Source organism: Rhinolophus hipposideros (genome assembly GCF_964194185.1).
Source record: "Rhinolophus hipposideros genome assembly, chromosome: 21".
Lineage (NCBI taxonomy): Eukaryota > Metazoa > Chordata > Mammalia > Chiroptera > Rhinolophidae > Rhinolophus > Rhinolophus hipposideros.
In genome coordinates, this window is record NC_138067.1 from 7,038,349 (window position 1) to 7,065,974 (window position 27,626).

The following is a 27,626-nucleotide window of genomic DNA, read 5'->3' on the forward strand; positions in this document are numbered from 1 at the left end:
ATCTCTACCACTGAATGATTGGGTAACAAAGCAAGATTTTGGAACCTTTTCATCTATAAAATGGGAAAAATAATCCCTTTCTCATAGGGTGGTTATGAAAGTAAAATGAAATAACAAGTATAAGCCCTTAACACAGTGCCTGGGACTAGTTAGATTTCAGTAAATGGTACCTATTGGATATACTTGAAAATGCTTCCGTCAGGGTTTGGAGAACCACTCTCTGTCATAGCAGACTTCCCGAGGGACCTGGAGAGCATTGCTACCCCCTGGCTCGGGGCATTCCATTGCCTGATGGAAATAGTAGGTCAGGGTTGCTGTAGTTTGATGTTGTTATGATACTGATTCTTATCAATTTGAATTTCAAAGGCTAGTATTTACTGATCTAGCCTGTACATTCTAGGATGTGGAGCCATCCTTTGCAATAGCTTCTCCAGAGAGCACGTATCCAGAAATTTCAGTTACCAAGAATACCACCAAGATTTAGGAAATAAGGAAAAACCAGTCACTGGGCAGTCAAAACAACTGTCACATAGACTCCTATACTTAACCCACAGGAGAACCCCACAGAAAAATCTTTGCTCAAAACCTGAAAGTCTAAACTAATAAAAGTTTAGACTATGTCACAGAATACAAGCAGGAAAAAAGAAAAGAAAGAAAGGAAGGAAGGAAGGAAGGAAGGAAGGAAGGAAGGAAGGAAGGAAGGAAGGAAGGAAGGAAGGAAGGAAGGAAGGAAGGAAGGAAGGAAGGAAGGAAGGAAAGAAAGATGTTAGGAGAATGACAAGTGTCAGCCAAGTATTGATGAAGGAGACATACAAAAACAAAAACCAAAAACAACAGATGTAAGTTTAAAACAATGAAAAACAGCATTCTAGAGGCCATTTATTATAGGGACCAATAATCTACATACTTTTGAGGGCACTCATTGATCCTAATAGAACACAACAAGGTTGAGCATGGTAATGATGATCCTTAATCACCAAGTTTAAGTAATTTTCAAAGGCCTATATTGAGGAAAGCCGTTTTCCTGGGGAGAAAAGCTCTGTGTAGTAGCTAAAGATCTCATTCATATGGGATATCTTCCCCTGTGATGCCAGATAAATGAGCTGTTACTGGCTTTCAATTTGACTCAACAGGTTGAATTTGCAAACTGAAGTAGTATTTAAATAAGCAGTGCAGGGAGCTCAGAGATGAACTGTTTCTACGCCTTCGTTTGTATCCTAATGTGTGGTTGTTATTAAGTATCCTTGCGAGGCATCAAAGCTGTACTTGTAACTTGTCTCAGCAGGGTTTCCTCCCAGCCCTCTCAGTATCTCAGTTAAATAGTTGTGTTCATCTACTCCGGAGGGCCTTCCTGGGGAATACAAAGAAGGAAATTACTGGGCAACTGACACTCTGTATACCACAGCCATTCCCTTCTGGTCAGGCAGAAGCGAGCACAGTGACATTGCTCTGTGCCGCTTCGTGGAGACTGAAATGCCACTTTAATGTCTGTCACCTCTAAGGTGAACATTAAATATCACCCACAGGAGATTTGAAATGGTAAAACAGTTTCAGACAAACTTAAGGCTGACTGAAAAGTCCTAACATTCCCTTATTTTTCTCTCCCACACTAATCAGGACTTGAAAGTGTTTAATTAGGTATGAAAGCCCGCCCGGGACCTGAAACGAGAGACCCATAGAATTTTAGCGCTGGAAGGCTTTCAGAAAAAATGTGTCCAGCCTCTCCATTTTACAGACGCGAAGACTGAGGCCCGGGGACACGTTAGGAGTTAACGGAGGTCACTCAGTCAATTAGTGACAGGGCGAGAGGGAACCCAGGTGTCCCCACGCCTTCGGAGGCCGCTTGTCCAGAACAGCCCTCCCCCCGCGTGTTTTTCGCTTGTTCTCTCTTCCTTAACAGCCGTGCCATTTAGGACGTGGGCTTGGACGCGCGAGGCCGGCGCTCAGCCCCAGCGCCCCACCACCGGAGGTGCGCGCCGTCTTTGATCAGGACTTGGGGCTGGGTCTCCGCGCGGCCTGGCGCCTTTTGCGCGGCAGGTGCTTTGCACCTGGACCGAACCCCGCGGCACCGCGGCCGCACTGTCCTTGCTCCCCATTTGACGGCACAGGCGCGCGTCGCTGGGGTCCCCGAGCGAAAGGAGAACGGGGGTCCGAATCGGAAAGGGGGGCTCTGGGCACCCCCGTGGCGCCTCGGCGGACCCCGGCTGGCAGGGAGGTGACCAGCGTGCGAGTGACCTCGGCGCCGACCCGCCACTGGTCAGCTCACGGCCGGGGCGTGCCCGCCGGGCCTGACGTGGCGGCGGGGCCGCGGGCAGGGGAGAGGCCGCCGCCAGGGCGCGGCCTGACGTGGCGGCCGCGGCGGGGCGGCGGAGGGAGCCCAGGCCACTGCACTGCCCGGCGCTCCGGCCAGAGGGCGCCGGGCCCCCACGCTTCCCCGCCCCGAGGCCGCCCGGAGCTGCTGGAGTAAGCGCTCCCGCGATTGGGTCGGCGGCGCGGCGGGGCCATGTTGGAGCGGGCCGGCGACCCCGCCTCTCGCCGCCCACCGCTCCAGGTCGGGCTGGGCCCTGAGGGGAGGGGAGCGGCGAAGGGGATCCTCCCTCCCCGGTCGCCCGACGCGGCTGGAACAGCGGCGGGAGCGGCAGCGGTCACGGCCGCCCCTCCCAGCGCCGGCCAATCAGCGGCGCGGGCACAAATATGCAAATGACGCGCCGGTGCTGCCGGAGTGCCGCTCGCAGGGGCTGGTGGGGTCGCGCTGGGGGAGTGAACTGGGCCAATCAGGCGGGTGCGTGGCGGCGCGGGGGAGGCGGTGCCCCTTCACTCCTCCCTCCGCTCCCTCCCGGCCCCGCGCTGACAGGGGGGCCTGGCCGCGCCGCCGGTAAGTGCCGCCGCCGCCCGTCGCTGCCACCCGCCGCCCCAGGCGAGGGGAGGAAGCTCGGGGGCACCGCGGGGCCGCGGGCGCTGCTCAACTGGTGGGGAGGGGCGGGGGTGGGTTCTGTCAGCCGGGTGGTCGCCGGAGGCCGCCCCCGCCCGGCCAGCCGCGCGTGTCAGTCTCGGTCGAGGCGGGGGGCGGCGGGGGCGCCTCAGTCATGGCGAAGCCCGAGCGCCAGCGAGCGGCGGTGAGTACGTGCCGCCGCCGCTCGGCGGGGTGAGGGCTGAAGGGTCGGGGCAGGCCGGGCCGCGCCGCCGGAGGTGAGGGGCCCGCGCCCGGGGGCGGGGGAGGGGGCGCCGCCCGCACGTGCGGCCCAGCCGGCCCGCCCGCCCCGCGCCTGTCATGGCTGCGGGCTGCTGCCCCCGCCCCGCGGCCCGCAGCCCGCAGCCCCTGGGGTCGGGACCCGGCCGCCGCGCCTGTTGCGTCGGGAGGAGGTGAGGGCCGGGTGGGCAGGGCTCCCCTTCCCCGCCCCGCGTGAGGTCAGGGCCTCCCCGTCGGCTCGCTCCCCTCCCGGGCGTCGGGCGTCGGGCGTCGGGCTGCCCTGCGTCCTGCAGCCGCTTCCCCCGCCCGCCGGCCTTCTCGCCTCCGTGACTCGCGACAGGCGTCCCGCGCGGGCGCTCGCAGCCCCCGAGCCCGACGCCCCCGGCGCCCGCCCAGGCCTTGCCGCCCGGGTCACGACCGCACTGCCGTCCGCGTGATCCCTCGCCCCGAGCGCCCCGCGTCCGCAGCGGGGCCCTGACCCCGCCGCCGCCGCCGCCGCCCGGGGCGCTGGGGGTGGGACGCGGCGGGTGGGTCCCGGGCTCCCTCCGCGGACACCCATCCCGCAGCCCCGTGCGACCCGGAAAGCCCGGGTGTCTTCCTGGCTGCTCGCGGCCGCCAGCGCAGAGGTTTCTGTTCGTTCCTTTTTTGGTTTTGGTTTTGTCTTTTTTTTTTTTTTTTAAGAAAAATAAAACTTTTCAGAACAAAGTAGACAAGAATTTTTTTTTTTTTAAATTGGGGTATTAACAGTGTTACTTCGTTTTTTTGGAAGTCTGGCATTATTTATGTGAAACGCTCATAACTATCTCAGGATTCTCCCGTGTTAAATAAAGTTGATGTCCGTTAATAAAACCGCACACAATGTAGTTTTTCGGTTTTGCATGCGACTTGTCACCTTTCCCTTTTCTCTGATGGCAAACACTCCAGTTCTGCTTAACCAGCTAGGATCTTGAAGAGGAAGGAGGGCTCGCCTTGTGTAATGTGACTCTGCTCAACTCTGCCCATAGTTGTACCAGGACTTTTGCAAAGAGCCACTAGTTCTACGAACGTGAATGTACAGAAGGTGAACTTCAGGGGGCACCCCACTTTTCCCAGGGGGGAGGGCTGTGTTGTGTCTTGTTTTTGCAATGCAAAACCATGAACATAGCAAGTCGTCTTTTCTGCTGGATTTACAGAACTTGCATTTAAATGGGACTTTTTGCTAATAGCAGGTATCACAGAACCTTCCTTAGGATAGATAATTGATACATTCTTGTTAAATGAACATTAGCTGTTGTTCCAAGCACGTAAAACCTGTGTTTATTTTCCAAAACTTTTCTGTTTCTGCCTTCTGTTGCTTTGACACTTCACATTAAATTGCTATAGAGTACTACAAAGTATTAGTAGGTCTCAGTCCTTGGGGTTTTCCTATAAACTGCGGGGTATAGAATACAGACATGAAGTGCTCGGCAGGGGGGGAAACAGTTGCCTCCCAGATTTGTTAATTGTATCTTTGTCATCCTTGAAAAGTTTTAGCAGAGTGGCTATTGTAGATTTAAAAAAACAAAAACCTTATGATTGGTTAACGAGAAAAAGATGATGTCCTAAGTAAATAGTTAAAAAACTGTGCTTCTGTAACCAGTAAAGCCTTCTTGGCTTGCAAGGAGTGCTGGTTGGAGAGAATCTGGACTCTTGTCACTTTCCTAGCTGTTGTCGGGGCTGGGGACGCTTTCCCCTAGCCCTTTTAGTTTTGGCTGGTCAAATAATTAAAACAACATACAACAGACTAACAGGAGAATGTAAAATTTTAATACTTGCATGTGGGGAATTCACATAGGCATGAAAATTCCAAAGACTGAGGCAAATGAGGTAGATATGTCATTTTGGACAAAGGGGAAAGGGGGAGGGGAGCGTCTGGTATTTCAGAGGGGAAATGGGCAATTCACAGGTAGCCTAGAAAGTGGCAAACACATTCTTTCTTGGCAATCTAGAAACAATGGGGGGGGGGAGGAATCTAGTGAACAGATTTTTGCATGGATCCTTCCAGAATACCATACTGAATTCATAGGATGTGCTAAAGTGAATATGCTAAGGTTCTCTTCCTGAAGGTTTTTCTATCTGAATCTCTTAAAAAAGGAAAGGGGGAGGTAAGAAAAAAAAAAAAGACTCTTCCTGAGTTTGTTGGGCTTTGTTTTCAGCTTGAAATAATCTGCATGCCAGGGTGGCACATCCCGGGGTCCTGACCCCCACCCTGTGTAGTTTAGTCAAGTTTCTTAACCTCTGTGAACCTTAGTTTTCTACTGTTGCAATTCTCTGATTGTGAATATCCCATGAAATATGTCCTCTGAAATACAAAAATTATACTTGGATTTAAATGTAAGAAAAAGCTGAGGTTTTGAAACAAACAGCAGTATAGTTGGCCTTACCTGAATAGAACGTTTTTAAAAGAATAACCTCCAGTGGGCAGGTATGACTAGACATGAGCAGTGTCGTCAGTGGAAAAAGCGCATAACAAGATGAAATTAATGAAATCACAAGTACCTTTAGAAACTTGAAAATCCAAACCCCTTATCTAAAATAACCGAATGCCTTCTGTTATAAGGCTTGAACTAGACCTTGGCAGTTTACCTATGGAAACAATACAGAGCTGAAGGGAGGAGCTTAATGTATAAATTTAAAAGACAAGAACTGAAGTAGTAGTACAGATTTAGAAATAACATCGACTGAAGCTTCTATCGATTGTAAAATAAAAACTTGGGAACGTTACTATTTTAGATTTTCTAAAGGATTAGATGTGTTAATCACTGATATAAATGTAATAGAAGACGTCAACTAAACACTTAGAAGAAAAATGAAATCCTGGAGAGGTTGAAGTCTATAAAGGAAAAATAAATATTACTCAAATAGATCTACTGGGGAAATTTCATGTATCAGTATAGTGAAGAAAGAACACAGGTAAAAATATGGAAACTTGAGACCATTGGTCAGAGTGAAAATGAATTATGAAAACTATTAGGATATGTTGTTGTAAGTGTTTGAAAAACTTCAAAAGCCAAAGATTGGAATCAGATTTATGGATGCTGAGGAGATAGAATGATTTTACTATAATCTTTGATTTTATTGTAAGCTTTTAAATGTTTTGTAGCTGTGGTCTTAACATGATTAACATGTCTTAACACAATGTAGACTTCTTTTTATTTTAAAGTGTGTTTTTCCAGGATCCATGAGCTCCAAGTCAAGCAGTTGTTTCAGTCTAGTGGTGGAGGGCGCAGCTCACAGTCACCCATGGGGGGATCAAACTGGCAACCTTGTTGTTCAGAGCACTGCGCTCTAACCAACTGAACTAACCAGCTGCCCCAACAATATAGACTTCTTACCTGACAGAAGAATTAGCTTTTTTATTTTTTTTAAAGATTTTATTGGGGAAGGGGAATAGGACTTTATTGGGGAACAGTGTGTACTTGCAAGACTTTTTTCCAAGTCAAGTTGTTGTCCTTTCAATCTTAGTTGTGGAGGGTGCCGTTCAGCTTCAAGTTGTTGTCTTTTCAGGCTTAGTTGTGGAGGGCACAGCTCAGCTCCAGGTCCAGTTGCAGTTGCTATTGCAGGAGTCCGACAGGCAACCTTGAGGTTGAAAGCACGGGCTCCAACCAACTGAGCCATCTGGGAGCCCAGAGGCAGCTCAGCTCAAGGTGCCACGTTCAATCTTAGTTGCAGGGGGCGGAGTCCACCATCCCTTGCGGGACTCGAGGAATCGAACTGGCAGCCTTGTGGTTGAGAGCCCACTGACCCATGTGGGAATCGAACCGGCAGCCTTGGGAGTTAGGAGCATGGAGCTCCAACCACCACCGGAGCCACCCGGCTGTCTGGCCCAAGAATTAGCTTTTTTACACTTATTTGTCTTGTAAATATAAGTTGCCGCATTCCAGTTTTATAGCTATTTTATAATACTTTGTATCTCTTTACTTCCTTTTTTGGACTTCACTCCCATACATTCCATCTGTCCAAATTTTACCAGTCTGGGAATACTCTGGTCAAATTCTACGTTTGTGAATAAAGTCATCTTTTGTCATTGTAACCCTTAAGGATCCCTCCTCCCATGAGGTCATAGCATTATTATTTGACATATGTACAACTTCCTGACATTCCCTTTATTTTATTGCCCTTAAGTTTATAGGAACATTTTTTTGTTCCTCCCTCAAAAAAGCTGATCAAGTGACAGTGGGAAACCCAGAGAAGGGGAAGCCACTTTGAGCTATAAATGTGTTCTCTGGACTCCAGGTCATTCACATCCATTCATTAAACAGATTTATTAAGTGATCTCTTAATTTATTCTGTATAATACTTATCTAAGTGCATATTTAAGTGAGCCCTGCCTTTTGTAGAATCTACAGTCTGGTGATGAACAAGTAAATAAACAAATGTAAAATTACATCTTGTGATGGATTTAATAAAGGGAGAGAACAGGGTGCAATGAGGGAGGAAAATGGGCAAGATTTTAAATTGTATGCTCAGAGAAGGCCTCTCTCAGGTGGTACTATTTAAGTCATGACATAAAGAAGCCAGACAGGGAAAGAGTTTTCTGGAAGGGAGAAAAATATATATGAAGGCAAGAAATAGCTTGTTATGTTGGAAGAAATGAAAGTTCATGGTGGCAGGAGCACAACAAAAGAGGAAAATACGGAAGATGAAAGGGGCAGAGAGCAGATCATACAGGGCATTACAGGGCGTGTTAAAGACTTTGGTTTTACTAAGGACATTGCTGTTATTGAAAATTTTGAAGCAGAGAAGTAATGTGCTTTAAATTTTAAAATGGATTGGAGAAAGCAAAGACATTGTACTACTACAGTTCAGGTTAGACCTGATGGTAACTGGAACTAGAGTAGCAAATGTAGAGATGAAGGAAAGGAAAAGGTTTGTGTGTGTGTGTAATTTTACATAGAAACGGGAGATAGGAATAGCGGGAGATAGGAATGACAACTTCATGGTGGATTGGATGTTACAGGAAAGGTGTCAAAAATTACCTTGAGGTTCTTGGCTTGAATTAGATAGATGGTGATGAGATTTACTGAGATGAAGAAGATGAGGGGAAAAGAATGTTTGGCAAGAAATTGGGTTTTGAACTCCATCTCCAGAGAAGCAGTAAGTGCTTCAGAAAGTGGGTACTGCCTTTCTCTGAGTGATACAGGTGCTTCAGGATAGGTATATTAGCTGTATGTGCGACACCATACTGTGACATATACATGTGTGTTTTACGAGGAAGGAGCAAGCTTCACATTTATGTTAGAAGAATTGGTAACTGAAATGACCTTACCTTTTAACAATGCACTTCAGTTTTTGAATATTGAAAGTTTGTGAAATTTTTTTTTTTTTTTTTTTAAGATTTTATTGGGGAAGGGCAACAGGACTTTATTGGAGAACAGTGTGTACTTCCAGGACTTTTTTCCAAGTCAAATTGTCCTTTCAGTCTTAGTTGTGGAGGGTGCTGTTCAGCTTCAAGTTGTTGCTCCAGGTCCAGTTGCCGGGCACAGCCCACCATCCCTTGCGGGAGTCGAACCGGCAACCTTGTGGTTGAGAGGACGTGCTCCAACTGACTGAGCCATCCGGGAGCTCAGCGGCAGCTCAGCTCAAGGTGCCGTGTTCAGTCTTAGTTGCAGGGGGCAGAGCCCACCATCCCTTGCGGGACTCGAGGAGTTGAACCAGCAACCTTGTGGTTGAGAGCCCACTGGCCCATGTGGGAATCGAACCGGCAGCCTTGGGAGTTAGGAGCTTGGAGCTCTAACCGCCTGAGCCACCGGGCCGGCCCCGTGAATATTTTCTTAATACAGATTATATTAGATATGAAAGTTTAAAGAAAACAAATGTAGTATAAGATGGGTTTACATATTATTTGGGTGATACAGAATGCAAAGTTCTTATACTCCTGATGTTTTCAGGAAAGTAGCACTCTTTAAAGTTATTAGCTTCTAGGCAACTTGATATTAAATTTGTCATTTTAATGAAACTCCGATGCTTATGAGTGAAAATTATAGCTCAGGGCATCAGTAGCTATTATTTATCAATTAGCTACAGATGCTGATGTTTCTGTTACAATTTGGCATTATTACTGAGTGAATATTAAGTTTTTTTTGTGTGTGTATGCTTAAATACACTTTTTAACCAATAATTTTAAACATAGTTATTGCAACAAAGGGACATGGTTTGAAATTTGAGCGGAAAAGATTATTTTTCTTGTCCAGTGGTCATTTCAGTTTAGTTTACCCTGACTAAGCACCAGCAGTATAAAATATATTAAATTTTATTCTATTGGAAATCAATGACTATACATCTGAAATATAACTGCTACTATATCTTGTTAGTTCCTTTTATAAGATGAAAGAAAAAAATGGAATAATGATTAGATGTCATATTTTGCATAAAGTTTGTTTTATTTAAAAATTTTGTGCTTTATCACAGTTGGAGTAAATTTAAAAAATCATTCTTTTTCCCCCGTGGAATTAATGGACTGGAATTTAATCTATTTCTTTATATTTTTAAGTTTATTCTTAAACCTTAGCATATTCACTTTAGCACATCTTATCCCAAATCTTTGCAGCATTTATCTTTAAAAAGGCAATTAGATACTTATTCATTAGCATTTTTTCTTCCATTCCAGGAGGTGGGAAGCTTTACCTAAAACAAATCTAGGAATTCAAGATTATAGATTTTGGACACCTGCTTAGTCTGTTTTATAGATGAAGAAACTGATGTACAGAGAAACTGCGTTGCCTAAGGTTTCTAGTGTTGGGGAGTATTTTATTTCAGAGATTGCATAATTTAGTGAATTATTGGGGAATATTTTACTTCAGAGATTGCATAATTTAGTGAATTCAGAGCATATCCAAAAATAAGAATATACTTATTCTGGTTTGGTAAACATGTTGAAATCAGTAGTATACAGAGTTTACTTATGTCTTTTCAGAGACCATCCTATATTTATTTGTTTATCAATATTTGTATGAGTGACATGTACTCTAAGTGATTATTTAATCATTTAATTACATATGCTTCATCTTGTTCCCCTTAGGTTTAAATTTTTTTTTTTGAATTATAGTGGACATTCAGAAAAGTGTGTAAATCATAACAATATAGGTGACTTATTACAAAGTAAACACATCTCTGAAACCACCACTGAGGTTAAGGAATAGAATGTTATTTGCACCCCAGGAGCATCCCCCTCATATTCCCTCGAAGTTGTCACTCCCTTTCAGCCTTCACAGAAGTACACATTATGTTTGCTCCTAAACTCATAGAGTAGTTTTCCTGTTTTTGAACTTTATGTAAATGAATCATATGTTCTTTTACTTAATATTATATCTGAGACTAATACGTGTTTTTCCCTGCAAGAGTAGTTCATTATCATTGCTGTTAACTCTAATGTTTGATGGACATGTGTTCCGTTTTGGACTGTTATGAATAATACTTACATGAACATTTCTGTACTTGTCTTTTGTTACACATGTGCACACATTCTTGTGAAGTGTATATTTCTATAAGTGGAGAAGCTGGTCATAGGTGTTTAACTTTATGTTTAAAGTTAAGGTGTTTAAAGTTAAACATATGTTTAACTTTAGCAATAAAGCCATATAGTTTTCTAAATTTGTTCCAGTATATACTCCTTTTAGCAGTGTATGAGAATGTCAGTTACTCTATTCAGTTATGTGGTATGATTAAAAATACGAGTATATTTGAAAAATCTTGTGCTTTTATTTTTAATCTCCAAAGTTGAATACTTGATGAGGAGTATGTTTCTACCTAAGTGAGCGGCAGCTCAGCGGCAGCTCAGCTCAAGGTGCCATGTTCAATCTTAGTTGCAGGGGGCAGAGCCCACCATCCCTTGCGGGACTCGAGGAATTGAACTGGCAACCTTGTGGTTGAGAGCCCACTGGCCCATGTGGGAATCGAACCGGCAGCCTTGGGAGTTAGGAGCTTGGAGCTCTAACCACCTGAGCCACCGGGGCTGGCCCCGGGATATTGGTTTTATATTTTAATTTTCTACCAGTAGTAAGAACAAATTAAAGGACTAATCTATAGTATTCCAAGAAAATGGAATTGAGTTTCTCAAGGATTTGAATGTGAAATCACATTTTAGAGGGTATGTTGAGGAAGATGTGTCAACATTTGACTGAATTTGAAATGCTAAGTAAATGGATTTGATAGAAATGAGATCACTGTATAAAACCTTATGTGTATTAAACTACTTTTAATAGGAAAAGCAAGGAAAGCCATAGGAAAGAAAGTCCAAGGTAGTGTGTCATAGAAGTTAAAATATCCAAAAGGCAGAGGGGTTAATTGAATTGAATTCAGAAAACATTTAAGCTTTTATTATGGACCTATCAGGGTGGTATGTGGTACCTGAGATGAGTAAGTCCTAGTCTTTGTTGTTTTAAGCACTCAGAGTCTAAATAGTATGTGATAGAGGGGGATTCATAGACGATTGGAGGCTTCATATAAGAGATAGCATTTGAGTTTAGCTTCTGCTGTCACTTTGCTTAGTGATGGCAAGTGTTTCTTAGTAGTCAAAGACAGGGATTGAGAGAACATTTAGGTTTGTCTAGGTTATTAGTCATCTTTGAAAGTATAGTTGCAGTCCAAGAGGTTAAGAGGCAAATGGGTGTTTGGAAAATGGAGGCAGTGGATCACTTATTTGCAATGTTTGTCATTGAGTGGAAGGGTAGAAATAAAGTGATTTCGTTGGTACATTTTTGTTAAGGTAGAGGAGGTCTGCTGATGCCTAAAGTTAGAAGGCACTTGCAAGGGGATTAAAAATCCCTGAGAGAGTCAGAATGTGTGTGGGTCTAAGTCCTTTAAAAGGCTAGATGGAATGGTATTAAGAAGTACAAGATTTATCTTGGGAGAAGTCACACTTCCTCTTCTGAGAAGAGAACAAAAAAGGGATAGATACAAAGATAAATGATTCCGAAAAGATTGTTGGTGAATTTAAACTGGAAAACCTCCTGTCAAGGGAGAGTTTGAATGACTGTTGGCTCTCGGGAAGTCAACAAAGAGATGACAAGTATGAGAGGGAAGACTACATGTATTAAGTTCCTACTAGATTTGAGGAACTTTGAATGTATTTCTAAACCCTGCATCAACCCTCAGTCAGATGGTGATAATCAACCTGGGTGTCAGTTTTCACTGTATTTCAAACTTGGGAGAATTCTGCATTTAAATCAATTTCCTGTTTTTCATATTAATTGAAATTTGAATATTTAATTGAATATTAATTGATATTTGAATATTTTTGAAATTTCATATTAATTGAAATATGACTAGACTATATATTTACACTTAATTTACACTTAATGTATGAGTGATGTTCAGGATTTTGAATTCAGGAACTTGACCTGACTCAGTAGCAACTAGGAAACTTGTAATTAATTTCAGTATCAGCCCCAAATTAGTTATCCTCAATCATTTTTTAGCAACAGTAGAGAGGAGATCGTGTTTTAACGATTTTCCTTTCTGTGAGATGCAGAGTAACATTAAATTAAGTGTGAATGCCAACAAAATAAAGGTAATTGAATTTAGTAAACAGATACCTACTTAGAAAGATGTTAATATAAGCATTGGTGGTTGCTATTAAAATTAGTGGTTTTCAGTTTTTAAACCAAGGAATCCTTTGTTTTTAAAAAATCCTATTTGAAAGCTCAATTTGCAAAATAAGTGAAAGTAGACTATTTAGGGTGAAATGTTTTATTGGGGAGGAAGTGGGGATGGGGAGGTCTAAAGCCTCTCTTTCTGTGGCTAAAGATTACTCAGCAATCTAAGGGGCGCAGTGTGAAAACTGTTTACACAGTGCTCCATGTAGATTGTTTATTGTAGTTCTATGAGATCAGTACTGTTATAATCTCCATTTTACAGGTGAAGAAACTGAGCTTCAAAATGACTGATTTGCCTAAGATTACATAACTAAACTAATATGTGATAGACAGGATTCCAACGTCGTACCAGTCTATTTTCAGAGCCTGTTCTTTTAACTACCATGTTTCCCCGAAAATAAGACCTAACCGGAAAATAAGTCCTAGCATGATTTTTCAGGATGACATCCCCGAACATCAGCCCTAATGCGTCTTTTGGAGCAAAAATTAATATAAAACCCTGTCTTATTTTCGGGTAAACACGGTACAATGCTCTAGGGCCCTGTGCATAATGACTTATCAATGAAAGTAGGGTTCTTTGAGGGATAATGGAATCAAACTTTAACTTGCATCACTGAGCCATTCGTGTGTGTGTGTGTGTGTGTGTGTGTGTGATATCTATAGAACATAAACTTTACTATTTTTAACATTTTAAAGTATATAGTTCAGTGGGGGCATTCTTAAAGTCATAAAAATGATATGCCATTGCTTAAAAGAAGGCTTTTGAATCTCAATTTTTGGCATAACTATTAAGGATCAAGAGGTTTTGTTTTACGATAGGACATTTTTTAATTCTTGAAAGTGTTTGAATATTCTGTGCCAGGAATTATACTAGTAGAAGTTAGGGATACAAAAATGAATAAGAACCAATCTGCACTTGTCTCATTTAGTAGAGAAGACAGACAAATAGACCAAGAATGATAACGCTGTGTGTAAGGTATGGAATACAATAAATGAGTGCTTAACAGTTCCAGAGGGGTGTGTGTGTGTGTGTGTGTGTGTGTGTGTGTGTGTACACAGGCTTCCTAGAGATGGTAGAGCTTGAGTTTAATTACAAAGTCATTACTTTATCAAATGGTGGAAGGTGAGTGGTGGGGAGCGCTGTCCGGCAGAGAACTTCCGGAAAGACTTAATGGAGATTTGAGAAAGTTTGATGAATTCAGGCAGTATTTATAATGAGGTTGAAGCATGGATTACCTGTGGGAGAATGGAAGCAAATAAGGGTGGAGAGACCTTGCTATCGTTAGCAAGGGAATAAAATGAGAAGTATATATATGTTGGCAGGACAAAGTTAAGTTTAGGCATATGATAACTAGTATAAAATATTTTAAAAATGAATTGGAAGTAACATCTAAGTATAATCAGATATAATAGGCATGGGTCTTAGTAATTTTTTTAGGAAGTCAACATAAAATCTTGGTCTGTGCTCCTAGTTCTACAGGTCCATGAAAGGGGAAATAGTATTTATTGAACACTTACTATATTTTAGTACTTTGAATATATTCTTCTGAACTCTACAACAACCCTGCAATGGTAGATGGTCAGATGAGGAAACAGACTCAGAGCTTCCAAAAACTGCTCAAGGTTACACAGCTTATAGATAGCAGTTGGAATTTGAACTCACTCCTGAGCTCCTTCAGCTGTGCCTTGGTTGACTCATATTTGCTAAATAGTTTTCTAATTAACTAGTAATCTAATTTGTTTTATAATCAAACAGTTGAATATATACATAATACAGTTAGACTAATCCAAAACATATCAAGAATACATAGAACAGAATTAAGGATGGGATTTAATAGAGTTGTATAAACAAATACAGGGATTGGAATATGTGACATTAAAGCCTCTTATCAAGTGGGCTTCTGTAATGATTTTGTATATTGTACGTTAATAAAACAACCTAAAGATTTGTTAATTAGCTGTTGGAAATAATTTAGAAGGATGTCCTAGATAACTATTACAAATTGGTTTATTTTTCTGTTAGGTTCTAATTTTTGCTGGTACATGTGATTTTATATGTTAAGGTCATATATGCATAGAAAATAAAATGAGGACAATCATACTCAATATAATGACCTTTAACTTAATTTTTTTGAGAATTTCAGGTATAGAGAATGTTATGGTTGATGTCTTCAAGAGGAAAAAAAAGATATTTTGGAAATTAAAAAGCATTTTTGAAGTTAAATCTCAGATAAGTTTTTATTTTAGAATATGGAGCCCACTATTTTATATCTTTCTTGCATTAATTCCTTCATGAGGATTTCAAGCTTTTTTTTTTTCCTCATGTAGCTTGCATCTCTAGTTGGTTAGGTTATTTGTTTGTTTTTAAATTCCTTTTTTGGAAATCTATAGAGTTCTTAAAAAGATTTGTGAATATGTGGACAGAAAATAAACCAAAATATACACCTTCACAAGCATCCAATTCAAACTGGTCATTGATGAGGAAACTGCAGGCCAGAGGGTGAAAAATATTTTCACACATTCAGTTAGTACCAGAGATTAGAATTTTGGTCTCCTGCCAAGGGTAAAGCAAATACATACTAATAGGTTTTTGTCTACAATTTTGGGTAATGAAATTTCTCTTGGATCCTTTTAGACTACTTTGAAAATGTTCATTTTAGGCTTATAAGTAACAGTTAAGTGTATTAAGCAGAGACACAGTTGATGTCTGGATTAAAAAATTACTTTCAGAGTACGTTAGTTAGAAATTTTCTAAGCAGTTCAGCGCTGAAAATTGGGTCAGAGTTTGGGATTTGCTATCTAGACATCTTTTACTCCGCTTCCCATGAAATAACTAAGTATTCTACCAAAGGGTGGATTTTTCTTTTTTTTAGCAGCACGTCATGCTTATCGTTCAAAAAGAACATAAAAAATACCCCACCAAATTAAAAATGAGCCATAATATGCATACAGTGGTATATTATGTATGGCATGTGCTATAAAGTAGATGAATCTTGAGGATATTATGCTAAGTAAAATAAGCCAGTCAAAAAATATGTATATGATTCTATGTATATGAGGTATCCAAAGGACTCAAATTCATAGAAACAAGGTAGAATGATGGTTGCCAGGGGCTGGGGAAGGAGAAAAGGCTGTTGTTTAATGGGCACAGGGTTTCAAATTTGCAAGGTGAAAAAATTCTGGAGATCAGTTGCACAACAATGTGAATGTACTAAACTATACACTTAACGGTTAAGATGGCAAAGTCTGTTATGTATATTTTACTACAGTTAAAAATTAAAAACGTTTTTCAAATAGGCCATAAAGTCAACGTCCACCATAAAGTCAATGTCCAGAAAACCACTGTTGCCATTTTATAAAGGAGTTTCACATAGGTTTTCTAAAACGACAAAACAGTTACTGCCTTACTTAGCATTCCTTCTCCCCCACCTAAAATGAAAGTTTTATTTGTACATTCCATAAATATTTGTTGACTGCTTACTATGTGATAGCTGCCGTTACTAGGTACTAGGGATACATCAAATAAAAACTTCTGACCTCCTAGAACTTACATTTTACAGGGAACATAGACTTAAAACAAAATAAATATATAAAATATATAGAATGTTAGCCAGTACTAAGGCCAAAATGTAAAGCCGGGTCGGGGAATGTGAAATGTGGAGGGGAATGATGACATTTTCGATAGGTGGTCAGGAAGGGCCTCACTGAGAAGGTGACTTTTGAGAAGACGATGAAATGCGGGAAGAGTGCAAGTGCCGTCTTTGAGGAAGGAGCATGCCTGGTGTGTGTGTATGTGTGTGTGTGAAGCTATAACATAAAATGTACCATTTTAACCATTAAGTGTACAAATTCAGTGGCATTTCCGTTAACAATTATTACGCAACCATCATCAATATTTCCAAATGTTCCAAATCACCCCAAACAGAAACCATACTCTTTAAAAAAGAACGCCCTACTTGCTTCTCTTCCCAGCTCTGGTAATCTCTGCTAATCTCTCTGTCTCTGAATTTGCCTATTCTCGATGTATAAGAGGAATCATACAATGTTTTCCCTTTTATGTCTGGTTATTGTAGTTAGCATAATGTTTTCAAGGTTCATCCATGTTGTGTGTATCAGAATTACATCCCCTTTTTATGGTTAGATAATATTCCATTATATATATATATATATATATATATATATATACGTATATATATATGTATCAGATTATATTTTGTTGATCGACACTTGAATTATTTTCAACTTTTGGCTATTGTGAATAATGCTACTATAACATTTGTGTATAAATATCTATGAGTCCCTGTTTTTAATTGTTTTGGGTGTGTAGTGTATATCTAGTAGGCATGGAATTGCTAGGTTATATGATAATTCTACGTATGTTTCACATTTTGAGAAACTACCACTCTTTTTCTCAGTGCCTGCACCATTTTACATTTCTACCAGCAATGTGTAAGGGTTGCAGTTTCTACACATCCTCTCCAACACTTGTTATTTTCCATTTTTTAAATCATCTCTGTTAGGTACGAAGTAATATTGTGATTTTAATTTGCATTCCCTTAATGTCTGATACTGAGTTTTCATGTGTTTAATGGCCATTTAAAAAGTTATTTTATTAATTATAAAATAAAAATTTGAAGTGGTATAGTGTCAGTTTAATTGGCAGCATTTTTTCTTCATGTTACATCAGCTGATGTACCTTATATTTGATGGCATATTGGATTCAGTAACTTTCATTGTATTTCTTTCTATTTTCCCCTTGTTAAATAATCATATCTTCATGTAAAAACATAAGACATTGCTTTCCTAATTAATGGCTTAGGTATACATAGATGTTCCCTAATTTAGAGTCTGAAGCTAACTAAATAAAAGATATGTTTGTTCCAGAGAGTGACTTCACCTACCTTATTTTTTCAGCTTATGCTTTGTTCAGTCTGCATAGCTTTCCATTTGTTTGGTCTCACAATTATAAAATCTGGATAAGTAATTCTTTTTTTCCATGTTTCTTTCTAAAATCATATTTGTTAAAGTACTTAGATATCATTGTGATTGATAATAAGTCCATTTCTAGGTAAAATTAATATAGATGTTGATAGTTTTTACTTCTCAGAATTTTTTGGAAGTATTTCTATATTTAAATAGCAGACATTTTGTTTAGGAAATTTATATTTGCTAATATGGACCTCAAAAATAGAATTTCTGGAAAAGTTTCTTAGGTATTTACTAATTTTTGAATAAATTAATATGTAGACAAGCAAGAACCTCCATTTGTGGTTTTCTATGCAAGACAGTGGGGCAAAACCATAAATACCTTTATTAAAAATGTTTGGAATGCAGCTATAAGAAAAATAAGTCTTGGGGATGTAATATACAAGATAGGAAATACAGTCAATAATATTGTAATAGTGTGGTAGAGTGTCAGGTGGTTGCCAGACTTATGGTGATCCCTTACTTAGCATAGGGAATACAATCAATAATGTGATAATAACTCTGTATAGTGCCAGGTGGGTACTGTTGAATAACTATGATGTATGCCTGAAACTAATATTGTATGTTAGTTATATTTTAATAAAAATCTTTAAAAAAATGTTTGGAATGATAAAAGCCTGGAAGAAAATTGGCTAGCCATTTCATATCAGCAAGTATCCTGTTAGATCCTTCCCAAACATAAATAGTGTGAATGTGTGTAAATATATACATATATATATATATATATATATATATATACACATAAATGTAATTATGTTTTCTCTTGAGACTGCATTGAGACCAATTTATTGCTTAGCTCAAGCTTCTGTTTTTGCCTTGGGTTGATTGTCAGTACATATTTATTTGCCCACTTTAGTAACTATAATAAGCAACATGTACTTTCTTTTTTTTTCTTGTTTTTTTTAAATTAAATTTATTGGAGTGACATTTGTTAGTAAAATTACATAGATTTCAGGTGTACAATTCTGTATTACATCATCTATAAATCCCATTGTGTGTTCACCACCCAGAGTCAGTTCTCCTTCCATCACCATATATTTGATCCCCCTGACCCTCATCTCCCACCCCCCACACCCCTTAACATGTACTTTCCAAATGATTTAATGGGGGAGCACCTTAGGGACAGAGTAATGACTATAACTTTGGACCGGAAGGTACTTGTTTTAGCTCCACAGATGTCTGAATTTGTTGACTGTCAGAAAGACTGATAGCCCATGATCAGTGACAGAAGGACCATGGTAGCAACATGGAGGCACGTCGCCAATATGCCACGTGTCTGTCTGGTCTGTCGTTGATTGGATGTCTTACCTCATTTTGGACCACTTATGACCTCATAAAATCGCTTTTCTTGATGCATTTCCACATATACTCTGAAATAATAGATTTATCTGCTCAGAGATCTAACGGAAAAGATCACAACACATTGAGAGGATCTCATGTCAGCTCTCTTAATAAGATATAACTTTGTCGTATAATACACATATTTTATATATACTAGAGCTGCTGAGGAGTGATGGCCATTTCATGGTATTGCAGAGAGTGACATACCATTCTCAAGAGTAGATTCTGTCATCATAATATATGAACTTCAAAGTGAAGTAATGCGCATTGTTACTTTTAAATGCATATAGTCATGTCCCTTACACCAGCATTTTTTTTCCTTGTAGGGAAAATTAATGAGCTGTTTGCAATAAATTATTCTACCAAGTAACATTGTACACTGAGATTTTGTTTTTTAAATCACATATAAACTTGGTAGAATTTTAATGAGTGCTCATTATTTAAATAAGTAAACTTTAATTGCTTTTGTTCTTATTTTTCTAGGATTCTGACGTTTCATGACATGTTATCTAGAGCAGTAATGAACGTTGACCTGCTTCGGATTAGTTGATGACCTTTGGAAATGATCCAATAATATCTACTGCAGAGAAGCTGAATATACTTCATTTGGAGTGAACAGCTCAGGTTGTTACTGAATTTTTCAAGATGACAGATCCAATGATGGACTTTTTTGATGATGCCAATCTTTTTAGTGAGACTTTAGAAGGTTTGTCAGATGATGCATTTGTACAACCAGGACCTGTTTCACTAGTTGATGAATTGAACTTGGGTGCAGAATTTGAACCTTTGCACATAGACTCATTGAACCATGTTCAAGGTACTCCAACACATCAGAAGATGACTGATTATGAACAGTTAAATCAGTTTGATTCAATGAAATTTCATCACGTTAATCAGTCTTTTGGTAGCCCAGCTGAACATGTGTTATCTCCACACTCTCAGTTTAATTGTTCTCCGATCCATCCCCAAAACCAGCCCAATGGTTTGTTTCCAGATGTCGCAGATGGCAGTCCAATGTGGGGCCATCAGACTGCGACAAGCATATCCAATCAAACGGGATCTCCTTTTCACCAACAAGGACATTCTCACTCTATGCATCAGAATAAAAGCTTTGTGGCACACCATGACTTTGCCTTATTTCAGGCCAATGAACAACACACACAGTGTACTTCACTACGCTCACAGCAAAACAGAAATAATCTTAACCCAGGGCAAAATTCTCATAACCAGTCTAAAAATTATATGGATATTAATGTTTCTGGTCCACACAGAGTCAGTGTTAACCACCCACCACAAATTACTAATGCATCTACTTCACAACAGTCTCTTTCGATGCAACAGTTTTCTCAAACGTCCAGTCCTTCAGTACACTTTCTCAAATGTAGCAGTCGGCAAGAAGGAAATTTTAATGGACCATCTCCAAATATGACTTCTTGTTCTGTCAGTAATTCACAGCAGTTTTCTTCACATTACTCCTTTTCCAGTAATCACATATCTCCGAACAGCCTTCTTCAGTCCTCTGCAGTCCTAGCACCTAATCATGCAAATCAGACTTTATCTGACTTTACTGGAAGTAATTCCTTTTCGCCTCATAGGGGAATCAAGCAAGAATCTACTCAGCATATGCTAAATCCCAATACATCGCTGAATTCAAACAGTTTCCAAATGATGCATTCATCACATCCTCAGGGTAATTACAGCAATTCAAAATTATCTCCTGTGCACATGAACTTCCCCGGTCCTGTTGACTCAGGAACTCAAATGGGCCATTTCAACGATCATGTAGAAACTAACGGCTTTTCGTCTTTAGAAGAGAATTTACTTCATCAAATGGAGTCTCAAACTGAGCCATTCACAGGACTTGACCCAGAAGACCTCCTTCAGGAAGGTCTCCTTCCCCAATTTGATGAGTCAGCATTTGGGCAGGAAAATTCAAGTCATGTTTTAGATCATGACCTTGATCGGCACTTTACTTCACATCTTGTAACACGGCCTTCAGATATGACTCAAACTCAGTTGCATAGTCAGGCCCGGAGTTGGCATTCATCACTTTCAAATCATCAGCATTTACATGACAGAAATCGCCTATGTTTACAGCGACAGGTATGTAGCTCTTTTGGTGATTTGGGGTAGGGTGGGCTTTTAATCACTGAGTTAATTTTATATAAGACATCAGAATTGATCAAACTAATCAGTACTATTAAATGAATATGCATATTTTGACATAGGTTTCTATTTAAGACTTATTTGAAAGCCATTCATTGATGTGCTCAAAGCAAAGCAGTGGAGCAACATAGTTAGAAAATTGTAAGGTTTTAAGACCTTGTAACTTTTAATTATGATTGCATTTAACAGAAATATTTATTTTCAAAAACAAATGAGAACTTAATAGCCATAATTTAAAGGGAAACAGCATATATGGAACATTGTATCACATATATGATGGATATAGGGTTAATATTCCTATAAAAAGTTCATACATTGATGAGCAAACTTAAGATCTGTGTTGGTAACTACATAAAACATATAAGCTGAAATTCACAAAAGAGGAAATTGAAGTAGTAAACAACATTAGTATACAACATTAGTGATAATTCATTTTGCAGCATGGTTTCATTTTTATTGCTTATAAAATAAGTTTTTAATGTTAATGCTGTCAAATTTATGGTGAAATTGGAACTTATAATAGCTTTGTTAATCAATACAAATATTTTGGAAAGCAATTTGGTGGTATATTTGATTATAAAAAAATACTTTATTACAATAACCCAAACATAGCAAAAGTAATACACCCAAAGATATTTATCTTGCTATATCTATAAGGGACCACTGGAAACAGCATAATTTATTATATCCATATGAGATGGACTATTATAGGCATTAAAAAGACTTTGAAGACTAACAGTAAGAATTTGCTAAAGATAGGGGAAAAGAATTCAAAATTAAGATCACAGTAAAGTGGTTAAGAGTGTAGGCTCTGTTACCCAGACTATCTGGGTTAGAATCTTGGCCCCTGTTATTTGTTAGCTGTTTACTTTTTAGCCATTTGTATAATTTCTACGCGTCTCACTTGCTTCATCTTTAAATGTGGAATAATAATAAGATGTAATAGGGCTTTGGTAAGGATTATAAGAGTTATAACATGTAAAAGTGCTTATTAGAACCGCGCCTAGTTATATATACAGTAAGTACTAAATAAGTATTTTTGTAATAATACTTTTTTCATACTATGAAAATATGGAAATGAAAAGATACTGGGGAAAAAAAGTACTGGGAGGAAATAGATTTTTAGGGTAGTAAAATTATACTTTGTTTTCTATCATTTTTGTCATGTGAATAAATTACTTTTACAATAAAAATGTATTTAATGCATTATTTTATCATTTTTTGAAACCTCGTTAAATTAAGGATTCAGAATGCTTCAATGCCTTGGTTACCTGTGAGATTTGGTGAATAACAAAGTATGCTACAGTTCTTGAAATTACATAATAGAGAAATATTTAGGGATCATTTTCTCATTCAAAGCCTTGAAATGTTTGAAAAAGAAAAAAGTCTCTTTTCCTTTGGGTTGATTTGTAGTTCTGTTTCAAATGGTATTTTCAGTACTTTTTTTTTAAATGTCTAGGTAGATTTTAGTATATTTAAAAGGCTCTTCTAAACCCTTCTCTTCTTTTTGTGGTCTGAATTTGAATATTATGATTTTGCTCCCTCTACTGGAAAGAGGGTCAAGCGTCTTAGCTGGACTCTGGGAAAAACTGATTGACTCTTGGGTCATCTATTCACTTTATATGTAGATTTCTGACTAGTTTGACTAATCATTTTGGCCAGAATATAATTGAAGTCATGAAGCCTGAAAATTATTAACTTCTTAAAATTTTATTTTTCTAAGGCCTTGTCATCATTTTAATTTTCTTTTTAAATTCATGTTTTTCTAAATAGTTCTACTGGCTTTAAAAAGAATTAAAGACCCCCTTTGATAGATTTGGAATGACTGGAAGATAATTGTAAATAACTAAAGTTGTCACTAATGCTGGCATATAGAGTATTGTACTATCTGAGAGAAATTCTTTTCACACCCATCATAAGCAACCTTTCATAAGTTACCTTATTTTGCACTGATAAATTCAGAAGACTTTGTTGAAATCTGCTCACCTTTGTTTCAGAGTTTGTTTTGCTAACTTCTTGTTCTTTTTATTATATATTCAAAAACTGATAAAAGGCAGTTGGTTTGGAATACTGTTTTGACTTAACTGAAATGAAAGTCTGTTCCCAAGTTTCCTATTTATTTGTGTTGCGAATGATATCTGGTAGTTGCTGATTGTGGGATTGAAGAGAGGTGTTAGGGGGTTATTATGATAAAGATGATTATGGATTGCATATAGGTTTTATATATGTACTAAATTATATAAGTCACATACCTAAATAAGGTGAAATTCAAATGACTTAATATGTGTAATGTATGACAAATTTTGGTAGAGCATATGTTTTTTTGCCTATGTAATTTTGGGCATTTTCTGGATGGTTATGGTTGTTACTATATTGCCCAAATGTTAGTAAGGAGTGCTTATATTATTATGGTGTTTCTCCAGGTTCTATGGAAAGAAATTATTTTCTTAGGTTTTTTTAAAACTCTTAATTGCAGTAAATTTATTTCAGACAAAATTAACATTGTTAAATATATATAGAAGTTAAGAGACTAAAAAATAATAAAGTGGCAGAAGTTTTGCTTTATCAAAATTAAAAAAAGAGAGAGTTGTTATAGCCAAAACAATACATTCTTGAGTCTGTTGTTGAAAAATTCATGGAAGATACGTTGTTTAGAATTCTATGAAACTTTAGTGAAAATTTTCAACATGTAAGAATTATTTTTAAATCTCGCTTTTTCTAATACCCTAACTGGGGTGGGGTGGTTGTGGTATAATAAAGTCTGTAATAGTCGTTAAAAACAGTGAATATTGCTGAGAACATTTCTTATATAATTGACTCTAGAATTTTACCACTTAAAAAAGAGAAAAGAAAAAAGGTGAGAATGCTACACCAAGTGTTTCTAAATGCACTCACAAAACATAATAGAGAAAATACTAGCTTATTTTCATCTCTAATTTTTAGAGCAAAGGAATTTTGAGTGACTAATACTATAAATTTCATCCTTCTGTTATGACAAATACTTTCTGCTATTTTGTAACAAAATCTTTCATTTTTATCTTATTTGTGAAGTAGAAATAACATGGATCATGATGTTAGTAAATTAAATGGATAAGTTCTGTAGCCATGAAAAACATGTGGGACAGCTGAAAATAGCAATCAAAAGAATAGAATTTTGGGATTTATGTAATTATACATAATCCCTTATTGGCTTTCGTATTTTGATGAATGTATTACTTTATTTTACTACCTTGAATTTTTATTTCGTGTTTTTCCCAGAGGTAGAGAAACTTATATTACTTATAAGCTTAAAAAAAAATAACTTAGAGAAACTCAGGGTTGAACAGCCTATGTAAGGCACATTTTAAAATAATTGGATTTTTTCTGATAAAAAATTTAATACGTGGTTATTATAAAATAATTGGACCACATAGAAAGCAAAGAGATGAAAAATAAGTGACTTGCAACATCACTACCAAAAGGCACCACTGTTGACATTTTGTTGGGTAAGTTTCCAGTGAGATCTGTTGCTTGTCTTTCTCCTGTCCTCTACCTACATATTTTAAGAAACGAAATTGAGATCATATAGTTTATGAGGTTGCCAAGTTGCTTTTTAACTTCCCAACTAATACGTTGCAGGCATTTTTAATGTCATCAAATATTATTCTGAAAATGATTTTGAACGGCTGCATAATTTGCCATTGTAGGGTTGCTAAAGTACCATGTAAAAGTAAGGTTATTATTGAGATCTGTAAAAATCTGAATCAGGGTAATTAAAATATCTTTAGATTTTTCTTGCATTTGTTACCATAATAACTCAATTTAAAGTAGGTGCACAGTAATAGCAAAAATGATAGTAACTAACACATACACAGAGCACTTCTTTGTGCCCAGCACTGTTTTTACTACTTAATGTATATTAACGCATTGATCCCTCACAACAGTCCATTTATTTGGATACAGTTATTTCCTTCATTTCCTTCGGGAGGAAACTGAGGTACGGAGAAGTTAAATAATATACCCCAATTTACACAGCCGGTGGCCAGGCTGGATTCAAACGAAATTTGACTCCTTTGTATGTGTTCTTAACCACTTTCACTGTACTTCAAAGTATGTTAATGCATCGTAATAGATACTCAGTGGTTTCTCCCTACTCAACCCCCCCCCCCAAAAAAAAAATATATCTACCTTACTGATGAGGTAAAAACTTGCTTTCGAACCTTTTAATGTAGAAGACTAGCTCATGTTTTAAGGTTATACTGGCAAATAGTTTATCCATTGCCAGAGGAAAAAACCCCAAAGCAAACAAACAAAAGAAAAGAAAGAAAAAAATAAGCTGAAATAGCTATTCCTTCCAAAAGTGTTCTGACATTTTTTAATGATTGTGTTTAAGATGATGACAACTAATGCCCAAAAGGTAAATCTGATAGTTTTCCTCAAATGTTTAAAGGACTTTAGAGGTCAGAGTTAGTCCTACTAAGTGGAAGTCACAGAAAAGCAGATTATCATGTAGTATAATAAAGAAGTTTGAAATAAAGGTCTTTCCCTGAGAGTGGGGAGATGGAATGTCTCAGATGTGCCACAGAAGGAATTCCTGTCGTGGGTAGAAAATGGACTATATTGGTAGGTTCTTTTCAACTCTTAAGAATCTGTGGTTGTAGTTTTGGGTTTCACTGTAGGACATATCATTCATATTGCCTATTTAGCTCCTGAGTGGGGAATACACATAACGAAGAAAGGTAAACAAATATGACAAGTTCTCTGCTATTCAATAACATCAAGGAAATATTATATAGATGAGTACACTTTCCAGATAGTTGAAATATATTCTATTAAGTATCCAAACCTTTAATTATATGGCTTTCTTCCCCCCAAAAAAGTTATGGTGATGATGGTAGTCTTGGTTAGGAAAAGATAAAGAGAAATCTTAGATTTTTATAGGGAGGTCTTGTAGTGTTTATTCTTACGCCTCCAGGAATTACCCTCACTTAAGTAAGAATCTGTTGGAACACATTAGATGTTTGAAAATTATCTTAAGCAGAAACATAGCTAATTTTGTAATTTTTTTTAAAAAAAGGAAAATCTGTAAAATTAAAGGAAGCGATTTGCTATCCTTATTCATACCCATTGAACTCAGAGGATCCTAAGCTCTTTTAAACAGTGGTTAATTTTTTCTAAGTCAAAAAAGCTACAGATATGTGAACAATTAAAAAACTTGTCACTCCACTTTTGCCCTAGACAAAAAGAAGGGAAAAACTAAGTAATATTTAGATTGTTCCCTTGAATAATTAAAATTCTTATAAAGTACCATCTCTATTAAAATTTATTTAAATCTTTGTGCATTTTGCATGGCAGGCTTAAAAGAAGTTTCAGAATTCTAAGTTCTCTAAGCCAAAACACAAAATAGAAATTTTGTGTAGGAATTAACCTTCTAGTTGCTTTTTTTCCCCCTTTTTTTTCTTTCTTTCTTTTTTTTTTTTTTTTAGCTAAAGTGGACTAGTTTTTGGTTTTGACATTTCTGTGAAATCTTCTAGATTAAAATGTTCTATTTGCACTGGGAAATTGTAGAGTATTAGCTAGTTCTACAATATAATCTTAATTATGAAGCGATGTACTATATTGTAGAAGAGTTGAGCTCTGCACTGCCTGTCAGGAATCAGTAACAGAAACTCCCATTGTTAACAGTAGCTTGAAGGCTGTTGACCTCTAACATGCATCTTTCAGGGTGAGAGGTGAACAGGAAGGGAATTCCAGGGGTGGGGAAGACGCATCAGTTGGTGAGAAATTTGTGGATTAGTACAGTCTGTGAAGAGCATGAGGTTCAAGGCAAACTTCAAAGTAGGCCTAACAAAATCTTGCTGGATTTAATTTGATTGATGCAGTGGGCTCTCAGATACCTTAGGACTACTCAAGTGGTTTACTTATCATTATTCATGTCTGAAATGGAAAATAATGTATGGGGGGCTGCTGAGCCATCCAACTTAATTCCTGTTTTGATAACATGAGTATAAAGTTGTTTTGGAATACTTAAATATGGGTGATCAGGTTTCTTTATTGGGTAATTGGACTGAAATGATTTTAAATTAAGGAAATGTTTTAATAGGTGGTCAATATATGGAAAGGGAGTAGTAAGCACATAATTAGCAGGCTTGGATTGCAGTTTTCAGTTAAATAAAATCTGGTAATGCTGTGGTTAATTATGCAAATAATAACTTGCATTTATTATGCATGTAACACCTTACAAATTATAAAAAGAGAACAATCTTTAAGCAAGGTTTCTCCTACATGGATATATGTTTATATATCTGAAAACAGGACAAGTTTACATTGACCATTTCATGGAATCACAG

The 27,626-nt window shown here is 38.4% G+C and overlaps 1 protein-coding gene across 1 annotated transcript in view; it reads left to right on the forward strand.

The window, feature by feature from the left end:
• CHD9 (chromodomain helicase DNA binding protein 9) overlaps positions 1-27,626 on the forward strand; it is a 150,157-nt gene that overhangs the window by 16,156 nt on the left and 106,375 nt on the right. Inside the window, exon 2 of the mRNA XM_081031658.1 lies at positions 19,615-21,234. Within this exon, the coding sequence (XP_080887784.1) occupies positions 19,777-21,234 (1,458 nt within the window). The 5' untranslated portion in view covers positions 19,615-19,776. The remainder of the gene's footprint in view (positions 1-19,614; positions 21,235-27,626) is intronic.